The sequence below is a fragment of the Podarcis pityusensis genome (assembly GCF_964106645.2).
Source record: "Podarcis pityusensis genome assembly, chromosome: 5".
Taxonomy (NCBI): Eukaryota; Metazoa; Chordata; class Lepidosauria; order Squamata; family Lacertidae; genus Podarcis; species Podarcis pityusensis.
This window is the reverse complement of record NC_138032.1, coordinates 14,619,848-14,640,738: the sequence shown is the minus strand read 5'-3', so window position 1 is coordinate 14,640,738 and position 20,891 is coordinate 14,619,848. Positions and strand designations below refer to the sequence as shown.

Below are 20,891 nucleotides of genomic sequence, written 5' to 3'. Positions count from 1 at the left end.
TTGTACAATAGCTAACGAAAAAGCATTCTATTAGGGAAAATTACTTAGGGAAAATATGTATATTATGCAAAATTGCATTAAACCATTTTTCAGAGAAGTGTGCACCGAAATGCAGATGAATTTTCATGATTTATTTATTTTTAATTGCAAACCAATGTGGAAATATGGAGGATTGAAGCTAAGATTTCAAAAATGAGAATCAGGGAGAATCAGAAAGATTCACGCATCCCTAACTGCCAGAGGCATTTATTTCAAAGTAAGGCTCTGCTTCTGCAGATTTTCAGGTCTCTCAAATTGTGAATGTTACCCGAGCAATCATTAAGAGCAACACAGAACGCCTTTAAAACCTGCAGGTTTCCATCACCAAGAAATGCCATATAGAGAGGATAACTACATCTTCTGAGTCTGTGCTTGAAATTTGACCCTCTCCCAGCTGTCCTCAGAAAGGCCCAATAACCCACTCAGGTTTCTGAATGATCTGTGGCAGGAATAGCCTAGCTATGCAGCAGAGGAATGTGAAGGATTTGATATCAATGCCTATTGTTGCATCAAAAGAACATCGAGGAGGGATCAACTGAAGGGAGAAGGGATAATGCAATGCAAACAAACAAACAAACAAACAAACAAACAAACAGCAAAGTGACAGCTGTTAGGTGCAGATAAACCCAATGGACCTTTTGTGCCCATTAACTGCACAAGTCAGATTCTTATAAGTCAAAACTGAAGGAAAACTTGATGCAATGTGGCACCAGCAGCAGGCCTCGTTTTCTGGCAGCTATTTCTTTCATGTTCCATTTATGTGGGAAACAAATATGGTAGCTCTTGTTAGCACCTACGGTATATTTTTGAAAGCTGCTTATTTTTTTGCTACCTCTTAAGATGTTGAAACCAATTCTGCCTGATGGTTCCTGAGACCAAGAAACACATTTTGGATCTGTGCTTGGATACAGTTGGGCGCCATTTTGAATCAAGATAGTGGGCTGAACCTTACAAAACCGCACTGATTCTTTCGGTTTCTCAGAATTTCTGCGCAATGCCGGGTATGAGGCTGCTAGAGTTAATATTGTATGGTCAGAACCCAAAGAACCACCCCTCTAGTTCGAGGAAGCTTCTGTTTTGTTTTCAGCTTCTATTTTGAAAACATTAGGAACTGCCTGCACACAGTAAGCCACTTTTGAAACCATGGAGAATTTAGCCCTTCCCAATAATAATATTTTTTTATTTATACCCCACCCATCTGGCTGGGCTTCCCCAGCCACTCTGGGCAGCTTCCAAAAAATATTAAAATACTGTAATACATAAAACATTAAAAGCTTCCCTAAACAGGTCTGCCTTCAGATGTCTTCTAAAAGTCTGGTAGTTGTTGTTCTCTTTGACATCTGGTAGGAGGGTGTTCCACAGGGAGGGCGCCACTACCGAGAAGGCCCTCTGCCTGGTTCCCTGTAACTTAGCTTCTTGCAGTGAGGGAACCGCCAGAAGGCCCCCGGAGCTGGACCTCAGTGTCCGGGTGGAATGATGGGGGTGGAGACGCTCCTTCATCTGGTCCAACCCCTTGTGACACAGGAATCTTTTTCCCAACATGGGGCTCGAACCCACAAACCTGAGATTAAGAGTCTCACACTCTACCGACTGAGCTATCCCAGGATGAAACTAAATCAAAATCACAGGAAAAACAAGGAAAGATATTCTCTCTCTCTCTCTCTCTCTCTCTCTCTCTCTCTCTGTGTGTGTGTGTCTTTCTGCAAGTGAGTGATGGCAGGAGATAGCCTGTGTCTCAGAAGTCAAAACATACAGAGGCCAGTAGACTCTGGCCTGAAATGACCTCCTTCACATATTTTAATTCATCTCTGCTACCAAGACTAGCCTTCATTTAAGATGCGTTAGAGAAATATTCCCCACACAATGCACGACCCTTGAAAAACGTTGCCAGATCTAAAGAGGGAGGTGCGGCTGTCTCTGTGTGGCAGCACACACAAGAACAGAACTTTAGACAAAGCATTATGTACTTTAAGCTTCTCCAATGACTCAACATTTATGGGCGCCAAGTTGGTATAGCATTGCTTCTAAGAGCAAAAGGTAATTATATTATTACACATGCATGCTAATCTAAGCCTACATATACTGCAGACTTGTTGCAATAACTCCAGAGCTCCACCGGATCAGGCCAAGGGTCCATCGAGTCCTGCAATTGCTTTAAAACTATTCATATATTTCATTCGATTTATGAATCGCTTCCTATGAAATCTCTCAAAGGGATTTCAGCTGCCAGACTTATGGGAAGATCACTAGCATAGAATGTAAACAACCATTTGCCATGTAGGGATGGGCAGATCTGTCAACTTGGTTTCTCCCAATTTTTTCAATCTTAGAATCATAGAATCATAGAGTTGGAAGAGACCACAAGGGCCATTGAGTCCAACCCCCTGCCAAGCAGGAAACACCATCAGAGCACTCCTGACATATGGTTGTCAAGCCTCTGCTTAAAGACCTCCAAAGAAGGAGACTCCACCACACTCCTTGGCAGCAAATTCCACTGTCGAACAGCTCTTACTGTCAGGAAGTTCTTCCTAATGTTTAGGTGGAATCTTCTTTCTTGTAGTTTGGATCCATTGCTCCGTGTCCGCTTCTCTGGAGCAGCAGAAAACAACCTTTCTCCCTCCTCTATGTGACATCCTTTTCTATATTTGAACATGGCTATCATATCACCCCTTAACCTCCTCTTCTCCAGGCTAAACATGCCCAGCTCCCTTAGCCGTTCCTCATAAGGCATCGTTTCCAGGCCTTTGACCATTTTGGTTGCCCTCCTCTGGACACGTTCCAGCTTGTCAGTGTCCTTCTTGAACTGTGGTGCCCAGAACTGGACACAGTACTCCAGGTGAGGTCTGACCAGAGCAGAATACAGTGGCACTATTACTTCCCTTGATCTAGATGCTAGACTCCTATTGATGCAGCCCAGAATTGCATTGGCTTTTTTAGCTGCCGCATCACACTGTTGGCTCATGTCAAGTTTGTGGTCAACCAAGACTCCTAGATCCTTTTCACATGTACTGCTCTCAAGCCAGGTGTCACCCATCTTGTATTTGTGCCTCTCATTTTTTTTGCCCAAGTGCAATACTTTACATTTCTCCCTGTTAAAATTCATCTTGTTTGTTTTGGCCCAGTTCTCTAATCTGTCAAGGTCGTTTTGAAGTGTGATCCTGTCCTCTGGGGTGTTAGCCACCCCTCCCAGTTTGGTGTCATCTGCAAATTTGATCAGGATGCCCTTGAGTCCATCACCCAAGTCTTCAGCCTCTTCACATTTCTACATCTGTCTGTGATTTTTTTTTAAAAGCCCTCGTGAAGATTAATCAGCATTCTAGTGCTAATTTCTCTTGATATGCACATTTTGTATGCAATTTGGTGGAACCACGGTTTAGTCTGCCAAGCTAAGACCTACTCTCAGAGAACAGTTATCAGGAAACACAAGGAAGGGCTCTTATTTGCCTTGAAAACAGAGAACTTTAAGAGGTATGAAGCTGCCTTTATCAAGGCTGGCTAAGTGCAGATGTTCATGCTCAACCATAGTTAGGGAAAACAAACTATGGTTAAGTTGATGCTCGCACAGGGTCTAAAATCTGTCCCGCTCCAAGTATCCTGTGCAACATGGAAAGAGATCCTGGAGTGCATCCCTAGAAGCGTACTTGCATGACTTGTATAACTGCAGTCTTTACTAAATGAATCAGATATATTAATCAGTTAGGCATGTTCTGATTCTCAAAAAAAATAATAAATAGATTTATCCGGAAGCACACTTTAAAAAAACATTTACTTGTGTTACTTATATTTAATCTTAATATTTACAAAAATCTGTAGACAGCAAAAGGTATTCTCTTTTCATTTCACGCAGAAGGGAATACAGTGGTACCTTGGTTCTCAAACACCTTGGTACTCAAACAACTTGGAACCCAAACACAGCAAATCCGGAAGTAAGTGTTCCGGTTTGCGAACTTTTTTTGGAAGACGAATGTGCTTTGTTTTGAGGGCCACACTTCTGTTTTGAGTGTTACACTGAGATCTATCTGTTTTTGCTATTTATTTTGCATTTTTGTGGCTCCTTTTTGTTTTGTTTTTGTGACTATGTAGAGCCTAGTTCAGCTATTGATTGATTGATTGATTGATTGTGTGACTGCAGTACATTGTTTACTGCTTTCAATGGTCTCATTAGATAGTAAAATTCATGTTAAATTGCTGTTTTAGGGGTTGTTTTTAAAAGTCTTGAACGGATTAATCCATTTGGCATTACTTTCTATGGGAAAGTGCGCCTTGGTTTTGGAACGCTTTGGTTTTGGAACGGAGTTCTGAAACGGATTAAGTTTGAGAACCAAGGTACCACTGTACCTCTTCTGTGATGGCTCCTAGCGCAACCTATACATCAGGTGGGTGCTGAGAATGTGGTGCTGTTCAGATGTTGTGGACTACAACTCCCATGACCCCAGCCATGGGATGATGGGATTTGTAGTCAGCAATTTCTGGAGGGCACCATATTAGCTACTATAGCTCTGCCTTCCATGCATCTTCTGTAACCAAAAGCAATATACAATTTCTATTGATATGAAAAATTTATGCAGATTGAAACCAATTAAAAATAAATTAAATACACTGAAACCAATACAACTAATTGGCTAAAACTTCTTCTTTTTTTAACCAAGCAGCACCGCAGGCTGCGTGTGCAATTGCTGTACGACCCTGGAAGAACTTTTGTAAACAGCTTTGAGCTGTTGTTGTTTTTCTACAATCAAGCAGTATACAAACATTATGAAATAAATAATAAAATAAATAAACTTAGCAAACAAAAGCAAAGGGAAGAGGCGCATGTCACGGTTCATCACTTACCGTTCCGTGATAGTTTCTGTACAACGGCATTTTTAGGAGGTTTGTTAAGTAATCTTCTAGTTGTTTCTGCAAGGCAAACACAAAATACTCTACTGCATCTCATTTCTTACTTGGCTTATCATTGCTTTTCAGAATCAGAAAAGTCCAAGCAGTACAAACAAGCAAGTCTCCATTTGAACTAGCAACCTGAACCTAGCTGTTGCTCTCCATCATGAGAAAAAGGGGGCAGGAGTGGAAGAAGGAAATGGAGAGGAATGATTAATAGCAGGTGTCGAATGAATGAAGGGGAAAGGAAAGAGAAAGAGATCCCAGGCGCCAGGGCAAGTGTTACGTGGAACGACTAGAAACTTGACACGTGCAGAAAAGTAAAAGGAAGACAGTGCAGAGAATTCAGGAAAATAGGAGCATCTTTTGCAGTTGTCTAGTATGGATTATCAGCAAGGATCTCAATCCTGCGAATCCGTCACTCCATCCACACAATGCAGCTAACCCGCCTGACTGCATTTATTCACGGTGAACACAATGGACGCAAAAAAAGAAGCGCGTTCAAAGTGTTGCGCACAAGACTACGGGCAGGTTTGCACCTGAAACATTCACCTTTTCACAAATCCTCCACTGCCAGCAACAGTTTGCATGCAGTGAAAGACTGTAGGTGGGCAATGCTTTTGTCTAACCCACATTTGTCGTGCTTCCTCCTGGATTTGTCTCCTTCTGCCCGTTCGACTACAAGAGCATCAACAGCCAGAATGAACTGAACTTAACTGGGGTCTGGGAGAATCAGGACAGGAGCCAAAATTGCATCCAAAGCCCAGCCAACTCATGCTGGCCAGAGCGGAAAGTGGGGCAACGGCTTCCTTTCCCTTTTCTCCTTGCTAGCACCCTCCTTGCATCCAAAGCCACCAGTGCCCCATCTGTGCCTTGATACGCTGATGGCAGAATTGCTTGGAGGTACTTGGGGCCTCTACTGCAGTGGGGCACCCCCAGTAACACTCCTCTTGGCTGCTGGAGGCTGGCAGAGAAGAACCTACACCCACACACTCACACACCAGTCATCGACTTGGGGAGTTAGCACTGCACATCTGTTGTTACTGCAAAATCCCATTCTGTTGTCCAAGGCGCCATTCCAGTCAAGCTAGGGATAGTCAGCTGTTAATATCAATTAAGTTTAAGTCACTATCAATAGGCCAGGCAGGGGTGGTGGTGCACATTTATCATCCTGAAAGCCACATTCCCACATGCGAGTGGCGGACTGGGTAGGACAATGAATGCAAATTGTACCCGTGTGCTGCAAGTTGGCTTCTACACAAACTGTCACAGTGCTGTCAGGTAAGGAAGGAACTAACTCTTTATTCTCAAAAAGCACACTTACACATTAGGAAAAGGCATGTCCATCAGTCCTACATCTCTCGGCTACTCCGAGGTGTGCACCCGATGAGGCAGCTGCCGCAACAGAGAGTCCCTGCACCCAACTTCAGCTTATGTATCTCCCCCCTCCAAGCTGTGCACAGTCAGCCGAAGACTATGCCTGCAGGTAACCTTCTGTTCCTCCCTCTTCGCCCCTCTACTGGTCCTGGGAGACAGTGGAGCAGGAGAGACGGGGAGAGGAGGAGGAGGTGTGGAAGCCAGCATGACCTATCTCTCCCTCCTCCTGCACCTGGTTCTTCCCTCTCCAATCCTGCAGCTTCTCCTGCCTCTGACTCTCTTCTCCTGGCTGTAATGGGCTCCCCCAGATCACGGATCCCTTCTTCCAAGTCAATCTCCAACCAGCTTTCTCCCAGTGCTCAGTCATCAGTATCCAGCCAGTTCCTGACACAAACTCACACTCCCCTCTCTGTCTTTCATCCAGACCAAGCAAGAAGCATCATCAAAGTTCAAGGGCAAATTCCAGCCAGGCAGAAACACTTGAGTTGTAAAGCAGAGCCATAGAGGGTACATGGCCAGGGGAGAAGGGGTGTGATTCAGGGAGAGTCCCCAGGGCCTGAGAGAAGAGCTTGGAATAGGGTTGAAGACGATCTGCAAGAGGAAGGATGCTTACCCTTCTGCTGGACAGGTGTTCTTCTCTGGCCATATTGTCAGAGGTGCGCGGTAAGTTTGGCATTTGCCTTGCCTCTCCCCTTTTGATGGTCTGCCTTCGGACCGTGTGTCTGAAAAATACAGCGATCGGGTTGTCTGGAGGGTGCTTTTTTTGCCAAATCTTTTTTATTGGCTTTCAAATTTTTACAGTGATCATGTATTCTGCCCTCCATGCAGGAGAACAGAATCTCAGATGTTAAGGTAAACAGGCCACATTGAAAACATTCTTATACCACTTTTACAGTCACGGAGAATCCTGGGAGCTGCAGTTTGTTAAGGCTGCAGACCCCACAGAGCTACAAATCCTGGCATCATTAGCAAACTACAGTTTCCCAGGGGTCTCCATGACTGCTAAAATGAGCTATGGGCATGCTTTAAACATATGGTGTAGCTGTGCTCATAAAGTGCCTCTGGATATAAGCCATCTATCCATAGATACATGAACATGAGGAATGTTGCGTTTGTTTTCCTGATTATAATGCTAATGTCCCATTTTCTAAGGTTCCTTATACACTGCAAGACCTGCTGTGTTATGGAATTGTGGCTTTTCAATAAGCATACCAGCGTGTAGTGCTAAATTTCATTCACACCAGTGTGTGTGGTGTGACACAACCAAGACCGTCACTGGGTGATGTCACTACTCAGCCATCCATTCCACACATGTGTACTTTGGTTCCCCCAAATTTGCCACTTTTTACTCCCATGATTTTTAGGGTTAAAGGGGCTGCAAACAGGTGTTTTTTTTCTGGAATCAAATAACACAGAAATGAGCACTAAACGTTCAAGGTATTCCATTCATTTTCTGGAAATGGCTCTTATGTCCTGTGAAACCTAAAATACCATGAGGAAATTCCACCACAAGCAAATCATGGCCTAGAAAGGCCTTTGCGCCGTTGTTACCTTCTTGTAGGGATGGGGATCCGAACGAAAGCTTTGTACCGAAGCAGTTCCCTGTGAAACTCTTGGAAGTGCTTGAATTTCCTTTTCACCTGCCATGTAAATTCCCCGTGTGTCAACTCAATGGTGTAAACATGTAGACTCGGCACCTTCAGGAAAGAACAAAGTTGTTTAATGGTGCTAACCCCATTGCATCCTAAAACAAATCGGGTTTGTACAGCCTTCCTGTAGTCCAGATAAGATGGGGTCACTGTTAGTGGGCCATTCCCCAGACCAGATGGATGGGAGATTGCTTGCTATTGATGGGGTTACACTCCCTCTGAAGGAGTGGGTATGTAGCTTCGGCATACATCTGGACCCTTTGCTGTCGCTAGAGGCTCAGGTGGCCTCGATGGCACAGAGTGACTTCCATCAGCTTCGGCTAGTGGCCCAGCTGTGCCCCTTGTCTGGACAGGGACAGCCTAACTTCTGTCATCTATGCTCTGGTAACCTTTAGGAAGGCCAGACTCAAAAGTTGACCTTAGAACTGGGAGACCTTGGGTGGCATCCAACGAACGACTTCTGTCAGTGCAAGAATTGCCTCTTGTGCAACAGAACTTCCTCCCCCCTCTCCTCCGTGTGGCTTGTGCCCTCCCCAAATCTACTCCGGAGGGTTGGGGAAAACTCCCAAAACATATTTAGGGGGTGCACGAGGCGGAGTGGGGGGTTGTTCCATTGCACAAGCGGAAATCCTTGCACTGCTGGGACCCTTTGGTTGGATACTGTCAATCTTACCTCTACCATTTCTGAAGGACCTGTAAGTTAGCAAGACGAGGAAAGGCCTCTACCTGAGACATTTGAGAGCTTCTTTGAGAGCACAGTGAAGGATCAATTCTTTGCAAGTGCAGAATGGACATTATGTGGCCCTTGCAAAAGTGTCGGTTCCACAAGTCTTCATTACATTTGGAAAAGCTTGAACAATTGCATTATTATTATTTTTTACTCAGCAAAATTTCACCATGTCAAAATCAGAGAATCTCTGCCTTAAAAAGCTTTCGGGTCCCATAATGCAAATTCCAATTAGTAGTTAGCATGTTCATCAGCTTCTACAGATGGACCACATATGGTCTCCTATTGTTTTAGAATAGCAGTTTTCTATGGATCAAGTTTAAAGGCTGTTATGTATGTCTGATAAAACACGCAGGTTGGAATTCAACGGGGAACTGCTAATGAGATTGTTTAATCCAGGCATAGGCAACCTTCGGCCCTCCAGATGTTTTGGCCTACAACTCCCATGATCCCCAGCTAACAGGACCAGTGGTCAGGGATGATGGGAACTGTAGTCCAAAACATCTGGAGGGCCGAAGGTTGCCTATGCCTGGTTTAATCAGTGCAAACATTTCTGTCTCCCAGGTGGAACAAGCTCCACTCTTCTCCCTCCCTGCCCTGTTCTGGGGGGGGGGTGTCTCCCAATCCCCTGAGCCGATTTGGGGAGGGTGCAGGGTTATGCAAGGGGAGGAGTTCTGTTGAGTTGGCTTCCGCTACTGCAATGACTTAGTTGAATTCAGTCCTTAGTTTACCATTTTATTTTCATGCAACTTTCCATCCCACTCTCCACCTCAAAAAGCAAAGCACTTAGCAACAGAAACATGGATGCATCATGAAATGTGAACTGATATATATATATTTTAAAAAGTGCTGCACTGGCAAATAAGATCTGACCTTTGTTGTTGAGGTACAGCGTTCCACTTCCAAAACCCGCACTCGGATTGGACACCCAGTTAGGTAGGGCTGTGTATGAGCCTCTTTAAATCCTTTAGTGTTATATATGGCAGAGAACGGGATGCCCACTGCAAATGATGAAATAGAAGTTTTGGTACCAGTCCTTTAAAGCACAACTTGGAACACAGCAGCCAAAAGTTTAATATTGAAAGCTGCTAAATAAGAGACATTGCAGCACATAACGGATTTTTCCCCCCATCCAAGTAGCAATGCATGATTCTGTCATTTTCTGTTAAATCTCAGTTTCTCACCTTTTCACTCTTAAATTAAATTGTTATTCACCCTGGGAACTCAGAGAGAGCGACAGGTAATAAGTTTAGCAACATCTACATCAGCTTGTGATTTATTTATTTTTTAAAAGGATCATCATGAAAACCAATCAGGTGTGTTTCTTTATCCTGCCCCCACCCAAAAAAACCACACCCATCTCTAGTCCTTTACTGGATATGCCAGGGATTGAATTTGGGGTTTTAAAGCATTTACTCAACACCTGAATTTGGTCTCTCTCTCTGTTTAAAAAGAGTTTGGATCATTACACACACCACAACTCACATTCCATAATAATCCTTGTGATTGGGGCAGCTTCAGAAATCTGGTCTTAAAGTTTAGTGTTTACCCGGGAGACTCGGAACAAGAGCCTCAGGTGACAACCTACATAATTAAACTGCAGGAAAAACAGCTAAAATCCACAAAATCTATTTAAAAAAAACCAAGGAGTTCTATGTGCCAAGGAATTTGTCCTATCATATGCTAAGTGTCCTACATTTCCTTGCAATATATCCAGATTTTAATCTGAAGAGGCACAGAAAACCTGAAGCAGACGAGTGGTGCTCATTCCAAAGTTATCCCTTAATTCACACATCAAAGTCCCATTGCATTCTAACTCACTGGTGAAGATTTACCAGCAACTGAGGATACTGAGATGCAGCTGGGATAGGCTCAGTCAGAAGAGCGCGAGACTCTTAATCTCTCTTTTTTTTTAAATTAATATTTATTAAAGTTTCAGAAAAAATAGAATCACATTAATAAACAAGAAAAATTTAAAAAGAAAAAAGAAAAAGACACAATACAACATACAAAATACAAAAAGAGAAAAAGAGAAAAAAACCCAGTTAAAAACAATTCCGTCTTTTCATAACTTCTTTTACATTTACTTGTTTCCCGGACTTCCTCATACCTCCCTCTTTTGTATTCCAATTCAGTTTGTTAGTCCAGCAATTTCTTTCCCTCCTTTTTAATCCCAATCCTTAATCTTAATATATTATGACATTAGATTTTTACCTATTTAAAACCAATTTTTCCATTCTTTTAACCTTTTTAATCCTAATCCTTAATCTTGATATATTTATAACTTTAAAACCTGTACAGCTAGAAGCCACTTAACTTCAATCCAACATCACTCTAACATTCATTAATTTTGCAATGTTTCTGTAAATAATCTTTGAATTTCTTCCAATCTTCTTCCACCGACTCTTCTCCCTGGTCACGGATTCTGCCAGTCATTTCCGCCAATTCCATGCAGTCCATGCGAGACTCTTAATCTCAGGGTTGTAGGTCCGAGCCCCACGTTGGACAAAAGATTCCTGCATTGCAGAGGGTTGGACTGGATGACCCTCATGGTCTCTTCCAACTCTACAATTCTATGAAAAGTATGATAAAGACTATGGTTCCTGTTAAAGAAAATATGCTTCACAGTATTTACTGCTGCTCAGCGATGCAGATGAATTTTAAACTAAACTCTACTTGTCAAACAAGTAGGGGCGCAGCCTGCTTAGTGCAGCAGTTCGTTTTATTTACTGGGCTGGGTTTGCCGATATGCTCCCGCCATCAATTCTACGCAAGTCTCTTGGAAACCAGCAGAAACTAGGAAGCCAGAAAAATAAACGACATTTCATCAACCTCCGAGCTATTTGTTTGCAGTTAATTCATTTAGGCAACTGAAAGATTGGAAAGTGATGAAAGGAGGGGAATATTATAATTTAAGTAGCAATACAGAGGAGACAGGCAGCTTGGCAGAGGAACAAGCTTCCATTGTGTACAAAGAAGAATGAAAAGCTCCCTGCTCAAATTATTATTTTGCTGTATGTGCGCTAGCTTCTTATAAAAGCACAGAGCTACGTGTTCTATTTTTCATGTGCAACAGCAGAAATTGGGATCGACATCCATGGCGATTCAGGCCATAATATTGTTATTATATTTCTTTACTGTATATCCCACCCTTTTTCCCAGAAAAGAGGGCTCTCTAATTCACTCTGCTGAGTGGAGCTCTGAACTTGGGCCCCTAAGTCAAACATTGACAACATCACATGCATCTATAGGCCTCTCTGGATCCCAGCCAGCATTTTATAGAAGTAAATAAAATTATGCACAGAAAGCGGCTAGGGAAAAGTTTCTCTTCCTTTCTCATAATGCTAGAATTTGAAGCTGAATGTTAGAAGATTCCAGCAGAGAATCTTGCATAGCTCTTTGCTCCTTCCCATGATGAGCCGAACCAAAACTGGTTTGACTTCGACCTTTCGTAGAAGAAGCAGGTTTGGAGAGAGCCTTTAGAGCAAAGCAGCCTTTCATTAAAAAGTGGATTGTTTTATAGCAGGTAACAGAAGGAAGAATGCTATGACAACTGGAGATAAGGCTGTTGGAGCACAGGAAATAAGGAAATACTAACCAAGGTGGATGAGCAAGAAGCTTTGGGGAAGAGGCTTTGGCACAGTGGTGGAGAATTTGCTTCGTAAAGGTCCCAGGTTCAGTCCCTGGCATCTCTAGGTAGGACTGGGCAAGATTTGTGTCTGAAACCCTGGACAGCCACTGCTGGTCCGTGTTGACAATACAGTCATACCTTGGGTTACAGACTCTTCAGGTTGCGTTTTTTTGGGTTATGGACCACTGAAACCTGGAAGTACTGGAACGGGTTACTTCTGGGTTTTAGCGGCCATGCATGCGCAGAAGTGCTAAATCGCACTTTGCGCATGCGCAGAAGCGCCAAATTGCAACCCATGTGTGCGCAGACGTGCTGCTGCGGGTTGCGAACGTGCATCCCGCATGGATCACGTTCGCAACCCGAGCGTCCACTGTACTGAGCTAGATAGACAAATGGTCTGTCTTGGGATAAGGCAGATTCCTACATTCAAAAGCGACGCAGCTCCTTGAAGACTCCATTCATTGACCTTTTAAAAATAATAATAATAAAAAAACGAACCCAGAGATTCCAAAGCAGTCCGATTCTGCGGAAGAAGAAGGCCCTTATTATACATCTTTGCCCACTGACTCACCAGGTGCTTTGGGGTCATTCAGCACGTCCGCATCCACCTCCTCCCCTTCAAAGTGGAGCTCCCTCGTGTCCAGGCTTTCGATGATGTTGGTCATGTCGTTGGCTATTTTCCTCAAGGCTGAGGTGTTCAATTTCCTTTCATTGCTGAGAGACATCTTAAAGGCTCACACTCACCCAGGGGGGGCTGTTTGAGAGAAGAAAACGAAGAATTTCCATTACTGTTATGACCTGAAATCTGCGGCAACGACAAAGAGCCATTGGCTTGCCCTATTTCTGGGAGAGCTCGAAAGTATGGTTGTGATTTGTTTTCCTTGATCTTATTGTTTTATCTGACTGGAGATGGTCAGTCAGGTCATGTATCCATCATCATCATCATCATCATCATCATTTATTATTTGTACCCCGCCCATCTGGCTGGGTTTCCCCAACCACTCTGGGCAGCTTCCAGCAAGGATTAAATCAAAATGTCACACACTAAAATCTCCCCTTAACAGGGCTGCCTTCAGATGTCTTCTAAATATCAGGTAGTTGTTTATCTCTTTGACATCTGGTGGGAGGGCGTTCCACAGGGCGGGTGCCACTACTGAGAAGGCTCTCTGCCTGGTTCCCTGTAGCTTTGCTTCATGCAGTGAGGGAACCACCAGAAGGCCCTCAGCTCTGCACCTCAGCATCTGGGCAGAACGATGGGGGTGGAGACGCTCCTTCAGGTATACTGGGCCGAGGCCGTTTAGGGCTTTAAAGGTTAACACCAACACTCTGAATTGTGCTCGGAAACGTACTGGGAGTTATGTTGTCTCGGTGGCTGCCCCGAGTCACCAGTCTAGCTGCCGCATTCTGGATTAGTTGTAGTTTCCTGGTCACCTTCAAGCGGGAGATAACTAGAGCATGCACCACTCTGGTGAGACATCCGTGGGCAGGTAGGGTCTCAGCCTGCATACCTGATGGGGCTGGTAGACAGCCGCCCTGGACACAGAATTGACCTGCACCTCCATGGACAGCTGTGAGTCCAAAATGACTCCCAGGCTGCACACCTGGTCCTTCAGGGGCAGTTACCCCATTCAGGACCAGGGAGTCCTCCACACCTGCCCGCCTCCTGTCCCCCAAAAACAGTACTTCTGTCTTGTCAGGATTCAACCTCATAGCAGTGACCAGAGGAGGAATGACCGCTAGGAGGAGAACAGAGAGAAGAAACGCCATGGTGCATCTGCAGCAACAAAACCGGACACCTTCCTCTACCCCACCTGCAACAAAATGTGTCTCTTCCATATCAGTCTCTGCAGCCACCACAGGCACAATAACTCTACAACGGTTTGACTTCACACCCAAAGGTGTACACCTCCGCTGTCCGCCGAGAAAGGAAAGCACTGACAATCTATTTGTAAGCAGCTTTGAGGCGCGTTACAATCAAGCGAGGTATAAATTTTATGAAGTAAGTAAATAATAAACATGTGTAAAACGGGCTGTGAGCTCAGCGCGAGAACTGAAAATGAATTCCTGGCCTTGTGTGTGCCTTGAGGCAACCTGTTTCTCTTCATTCAAGGCAGAGACTGGGATAAGGAAAATGGGACCCCCCACTCCAGAATATACTGGTTGAAATAAGATTATATTGATTACCTTAGCAAAACAACAACACACAACCCTCTCTGTCCCTTCCCCAACCAGGCTCTCTGGAGCTATCTAAAATTTAAAAGCCTTTGGTTTGTATAAATATTTAAGGACAAAGCACTTCATCATTTATGAAGGGCACATTTCTGTATGACAAGGGATGCATCCCTTTAAAATATTCAAAAGTAGACACCACAATCCTTTCGCTACCACCACTGCCAAGTATTTTAAAAGGTACAACTCCAATAGGACAGAAAATGTAAGAGCGCTTGAGTATATTGTACTTGGATGAGGGATTCAAACCACCAAGTGTGAAATAACACCAGGAAGCTAGGTTTATGTCTGGAGAAGGGTCTGGCTTCTAAGTGGTCTTGCTTTGCAAGGCTAAATGGAATATACTCTGGAAGTGTGTACTCAATTCTGACCAAACTATGCCTCTTGGTGTATCTTTTGCCCCAGGAAGCTTAGTTTGCTCAGAATTGGGTATATACTTCCAGAGTTAATGCTAAATGCATTACTTCTGGTAAATGAGCTACTATAGCTGTTAGAGGCCCATGAAAATAGGTGCCCCGGGCTTTTTAGACTCGCCTACCCATCTACGATCTGAAACCAAAGGGTTGCTAGATGTGAAATATATTGACAGCTCTCCTACTCAAGGTCTAATTGTGAGCCTTCCTGGGCTTCCACAAAGGCTCATTTGGGCACACTCATTTCACCCAAAATGCCTTATTGCAAGCTCATTCTATGCATATTCCAATAAAAGAGAGAGAAATGCACAGCTAATTATATGAATGAATCAGCCTGGCATTTGTAGGAAGCATCATTTTGTGGGAGGGTTGGAATTACACACCTGGTGCAGCCCATCAGAAATGGGAGGTGCAAATATCGTAAGATATTTAATATACATAAAAAGCATTGTTGTACAGAGCAATACCAGGGAAAACTCAAGGCAGATGGAAACAACAATATAACACAAGCTTGAGTGAACTGGATGAACCCCAGGAAGCAATATCCTCCTTTTGTACAACAGATCATCAGTCTTTCACACCAAGTCATGTGCCTCAGTCGTAGTCGTAGGAACTGAGTTGCTTCACCCATTAAGCTTGAGGACAAAGCCCAAGAGATTTCTTATGTCAAGTCTGACTTTCATATGTGTGCTGGTCTTCTTGCAGGCAGCGTAATTGCAAAAGTAATAAAGCTCTTGACATTTCTCAAAGCGCCAGGGTTAAGTCTTTTTGCCCTGGAGCCAAATAACCAATGATAGCAGTATCCTTTATTGAAGCAACTTCGATTGCTTTTGAGTTTTCAAGTTGCACAGGGCTTCATGCATCCTATAGGGCTGTAGAGACGAGCAAAAGTTGTTCCGGCTGCAGACACAGGGCCAGGAGTGGGGCAGCACAGGAAGGGTAGTGCTTGTGGAATTGATTTATTGGTTTGACGTGACCCCCGCTAATTGATTTGCGATCCTCAATTAGCTCTTTATGGCCGCCCGGCACGCTTCCGCTCCGAGCTCTCAGTCACGCCTCAGCAGAGTTGAACACAGCGGTGAAAACTGTCACGTAGCTTCACTTAGCTTCCGACAAACACACACAGAGTCCAGGTTTGTCCATTTCAGTTCTTTATTCCGACATTCCCCAGAAAACTCCTGGGCTCACCGCAGCCATGACAAACTGCGACCTTCTCTCTCAGAGACCAGAGAGGAAGAGAACGTAACTCCTCCCAGCTCCTCCCAGCTTCGAAAGCTGACGTCAGAATGTTGAGGCATCATGGGAACAACTTAACCTGTTAAGTTCCAAACCCAACACCCCCTCTTGCCGAAAATTCTGACAAGACCCTTTTGAGTTCAACACCTTTCCCTTTGCCTTATGCCACTTCCCGGCATCTTTCCCAGGCACCTGTTGAACCCCTTCAACACTCCCAGAATCACACTGTGCGACACTTTTCCACGCACTTGTGACCTGATACCCTACTGACCCATTTGGGCCAGCAGTTGTGTCTTCTCCGTCAGATTCTTCCCCCTCTGACTTGACACCCTGTTTGTGAGCTTTCTCCATTACGCTAACCGGAGATGAAGCCTCACACCTGGACACTCCTTTCACAACCTTTGGAGATGCCCAGACCTGCCCTGAACCCTGATCCTGGACCTGGTCCCCATCACCGGGATCAGCCTCTGGCTCCCTTTCCTCCTCAGAATCAGACAGACATTCTGAGAGAAAATCAGGACCATCCCTGAGCCTTGAACACCCATCCTGTTCACAGAACTCAGCCTGCTTACTGACCAGCAGCTTGGTTTGATCACCCTCTGGGTATGCAAACTTCCACCCATTGGTTGCAGGATCATATCCACAGAAGATCATTTCCTGAACCTTTGGACCACCTGCCTCAAAGAGCTCAAAGGGCTCTTTGGCTACCCTCCCAAACCTGGGAAAACCATGTACCTGTGCACCCTTGCATGGCCTGCACCCTAGGGACCTCCCACATTTCCGGAGTTTGTACCCTTTTGTGCACCTGTGCAGCTTTTGCACATGACTGGGAACCTTAGCACACTGCGCCTGTGCTTTTCCAGCATTCCCACCACCCTCCAGAGGTGACTCCAGAACAAAGAGATTGTTCTGCCCCCTTTTCACGTTGGCCACTTGTTTCCCCCCTCTGAAAATGGAACAGGTGTCATTTTCAAAGCAAATTTTGTATCCCTGCTTCATTAGAGCTGATACAGATAACAAACAACAATTCAGTCCCGGCACAACGTAGACCTCTAGCTCCTCCTGTAAAGGAGAAAAAGACATGTTAGCCACAGCAGAAACCAACTTTCTCATTCCGTCTGCTAACATCACAGTTGTTCCTGTTGAAACAGCCCTGCAGTTCCGCATTTCGCCAGTAGGCTTGCTTAGCAGGTGCTGACCAACAGCAGTATTCAAAACCCAGCGCATCACCGTGTCCTGGCTGGAGTTGTTCTTCACAGTTGCCATAGAAGCAGTGATAAGAAAACAACCCTCCCCAGCGTCTGAGCCACGTCTTTCCCTTGCGTTCCCACGCTGGCCTCCTCTCCGAGACTGATTCCCATGAGAACTCAGCTGGTTGACCTTGGGACCTTCCTGCCCAGCTGTCTCCGCTCTCCATGGGCAGCAGCGACGCAAGTGTCCCGTTGCATTACACACGTAGCAACCACGAACTCCAGTGGAAAAACACTGCCCTGGGCTCCTCCCAGCTGGCCTCCTTCTCCTTCTTCCGGAAAAGCACTCCTTGCCAGCTCCGCCCCCTCTGGCCTGGCTCCCACTGCGGCTTTCTGGGAACCTGCTTTGTTGACATTCCACTCCAGCACGCACAGTGGACAAGCCTTTACACTTGCCTTTGGAATCCTTCGCCCCCCCCGATCTGCTCACCAGCACTCCTTGAGGCTAAAGCATCAGGAACAGGGGCATCAGCCATCTCTAGGCTTTTCTCAATACTTCTCCAGGGCTCTGGCCTCCTGCTGAAGCTTCACAGCAAACGCAGCACATCCCCAGACAGCCCTTGCTCAACTTCTTAGAGTGAGCTGTTCAATCGGAACGTCCTCCAAGACCTGGCTGTCTGCCATCGTCTTCCCGGGGCCCCAAGCTTACTCACCAGCTTATCCGGCACCCGTTTCCAGCTGCTCCCAGCTCTCAGCTCTGCAGCAACACAGGCAAACACTTTGCGTCTTTCAGCCAGCTGCTCTTAGCTCCGCAGCTACTCCTTTGCCTCCTAGCAACAGGCAAAAATCTCACCACCTCCTGCCGCAACTTCAAACGCACCCGGCAGCCTCTAGTGACAGCTTTTACGATCGGTGATTAAGGGTCCATAACCTGTGGAATTGATTTATTGGTTTGACGTGACCCCCGCTAATTGATTTGCGATCCTCAATTAGCTCTTTATGGCCGCCCGGCACGCTTCCGCTCCGAGCTCTCAGTCACGCCTCAGCAGAGTTGAACACAGCGGTGAAAACTGTCACGTAGCTTCACTTAGCTTCCGACAAACACACACAGAGTCCAGGTTTGTCCATTTCAGTTCTTTATTCCGACATTCCCCAGAAAACTCCTGGGCTCACCGCAGCCATGACAAACTGCGACCTTCTCTCTCAGAGACCAGAGAGGAAGAGAACGTAACTCCTCCCAGCTCCTCCCAGCTTCGAAAGCTGACGTCAGAATGTTGAGGCATCATGGGAACAACTTAACCTGTTAAGTTCCAAACCCAACAGTGCTGGTGTCTTCTGGCTTCCCAACCCAAATGTGTGGGGCAGGGCGAGGCAAAAGGGAACTGAGCTTCGTGGCTGAGTAGGGATTTGAACCCTGGTCTCCCAAATCCTAGTCCAGCACTCTAACCACTAAACCAGGGTGGCTTCCCAAATCCAAATATATCCTTTATTAGGCATAGCAAACCACACATTATCAAACAGACACTGTATACAAATTGTGCAAAATACGAGCTCAACATAACAAGGTTTGTCCCAGTCAGATCTTTAACGCCAGAGAAAATCAATTTGCATAAATAATACAATGCAACAATACCACATCACCAATCAGTTAAGAACCACTAAATCTCTTTATAATGACCCAGTCTTTCTACATGGACAGCACTCAAAAATTCAGCCACTATTAAAGTAATTTGATCATTCCTGTCCGAGAGCAGGTCCTGAACTGGTAGCATAGAACTGAGCCTATTGTGTTGGAAGACCTTTAATAATTGTCTTCTTCTCCTTTTTAATAGTTTTTATTGATTTTAACATAAAATTATAATATGTACCACAAAACTTATACAATCTTTTTAGACTTCCATCAGCACATCTGATGATCCACCGTTTTAACCACTTCTTATGCATTTCTTAACTTTATATTGCCTTTACATCTCTTAACAAATCATCCTTCCCCTTCTCCATTTTTGCAATACTTCCAATAATACTCCTCACAAAACTTCTTGCAAACCTACAAACGTTGTGTGATCTTCACAAATACTTTTCAAATAGTCCATAAATTTACTCCAGTCTTCTGTGAATTTCTGGTCCCACCGGTTTCGAATCCTTCCTGTTAGTTTATCTAGTTCTGCATAGTCCATTAACTTCATCCTCCATTCTTCAATCGTCGGTAATTCTTCTTGCTTCCATTTTTGGGCCAGTAATATTCTTGTTGTTGTTAATGCATATAAAAAGAGCTTATATTCCTTTCTATTTATATCACTCCCAACAATGCCCAGTAAAAATGCTTCTGGTTTCTTTATAAATGTATATTTCAACATTTTTTTCATCTCATTATATATCATCTCCCAGAAGCATTTCTCTAATAATTGTCTTCTGGCATAAATGCCAAAATCACAAGAAAAGAAAATATGCTCCAAAGTATCAGGTTCCTGTTTACTACATTTGCAGAGACGCTCTGATTCTGGGAGAGCTAAATATCTTCCTCTTACTATCATCGAGAGAAACATATTAAATCTGGCTAACATAAACAGCCTGCACAATTCATGATTCTTCAGATTTGTCATGTACACTGGCTTCTCTATGCCCCCATATTGCAATGTATCCCCATAGATTCTGCCTGTGGGGTCAAAATAATAACGTTGCCACATGTTGAAGGGCAGCAGAGCGGTGACCTCACTCGTCAAAAGCACGGCTGTCTCAGGAGTGACAAAACTGAATGGGAAGCAGGAAGAATCTGTTCCTCGTTCCTTTAACTATCTGTGGGTCTTTTCTTCCACTTTTATTTACACTGCATTGTTCCTGCCTGGTAAGTATTATGCAATCTCAAAGGCACGTCAACATTATGCAGCCCAAAGCAGTTTTAAACTGATGAGTTTTCTTCAATGATGACTGCCCAGAGGGGATTTTTGGTTGTTTGTGGGAACTGAATGCTCCCAGATCATCAGACAAGCCGCTAAACAGGGGCGTAAGGTTAATTAAAGGAAACAGGTTGTAAGCAAAGAACAGGGTAATTAGTTCATTACATGCATAGCTCTCATGTTTTTCCTTTCCCAGGAAAAGAGCGAAGCAATTTGATCACAGCTTAAGCGGGAAGCCTTTGGGATTATGCATGGAACCACATGCTGACATTCACCGTTCCCAGCCTCAATATGTTGTCCGCCATTGGCTACATAATGATCAATTTTTGTACAGGAAACCGTCCATTTATGCATGCTGCATTTGCGTGTGACCACACACACATGTGGTGCTGGGAACCCAGAAGCGGGGGGGGGGGGGGAGGGACGAAGCCAGGGCAGTCCTGCTGGCTTGCGAGGAGACCCTTCCCAGAACTTGAAGAGGAGAGCTGATATGCAAGGTAGCACGGCTGCAACAGCTGCTTCCCCATGCATCACCTGTGCAAGGCCCATCATCCCTCTGGCTTGCTCTGGAAGCTTCCGGTCAAGGGAGCCATGCTGTCCCTCCGGTTCGCATGAGACAGAGGGA

General features: G+C 44.8%; 1 protein-coding gene across 2 annotated transcripts in view; it reads right to left on the bottom strand.

The window, feature by feature from the left end:
- The window catches only part of PLD1 (phospholipase D1), a 139,988-nt gene that overhangs the window by 55,795 nt on the left and 63,302 nt on the right, over positions 1-20,891 (bottom strand). For both annotated transcript variants that reach the window (XM_081007833.1, XM_081007832.1), the window contains exons 2-6: positions 12,873-13,055; positions 9,544-9,671; positions 7,846-7,991; positions 6,908-7,016; positions 4,873-4,938 (exon numbers count right to left, since the gene is read on the bottom strand). In XM_081007833.1, the coding sequence (XP_080863959.1) occupies positions 4,873-4,938; positions 6,908-7,016; positions 7,846-7,991; positions 9,544-9,671; positions 12,873-13,026 (603 nt within the window). In that variant the 5' untranslated portion in view covers positions 13,027-13,055. The remainder of the gene's footprint in view (positions 1-4,872; positions 4,939-6,907; positions 7,017-7,845; positions 7,992-9,543; positions 9,672-12,872; positions 13,056-20,891) is intronic.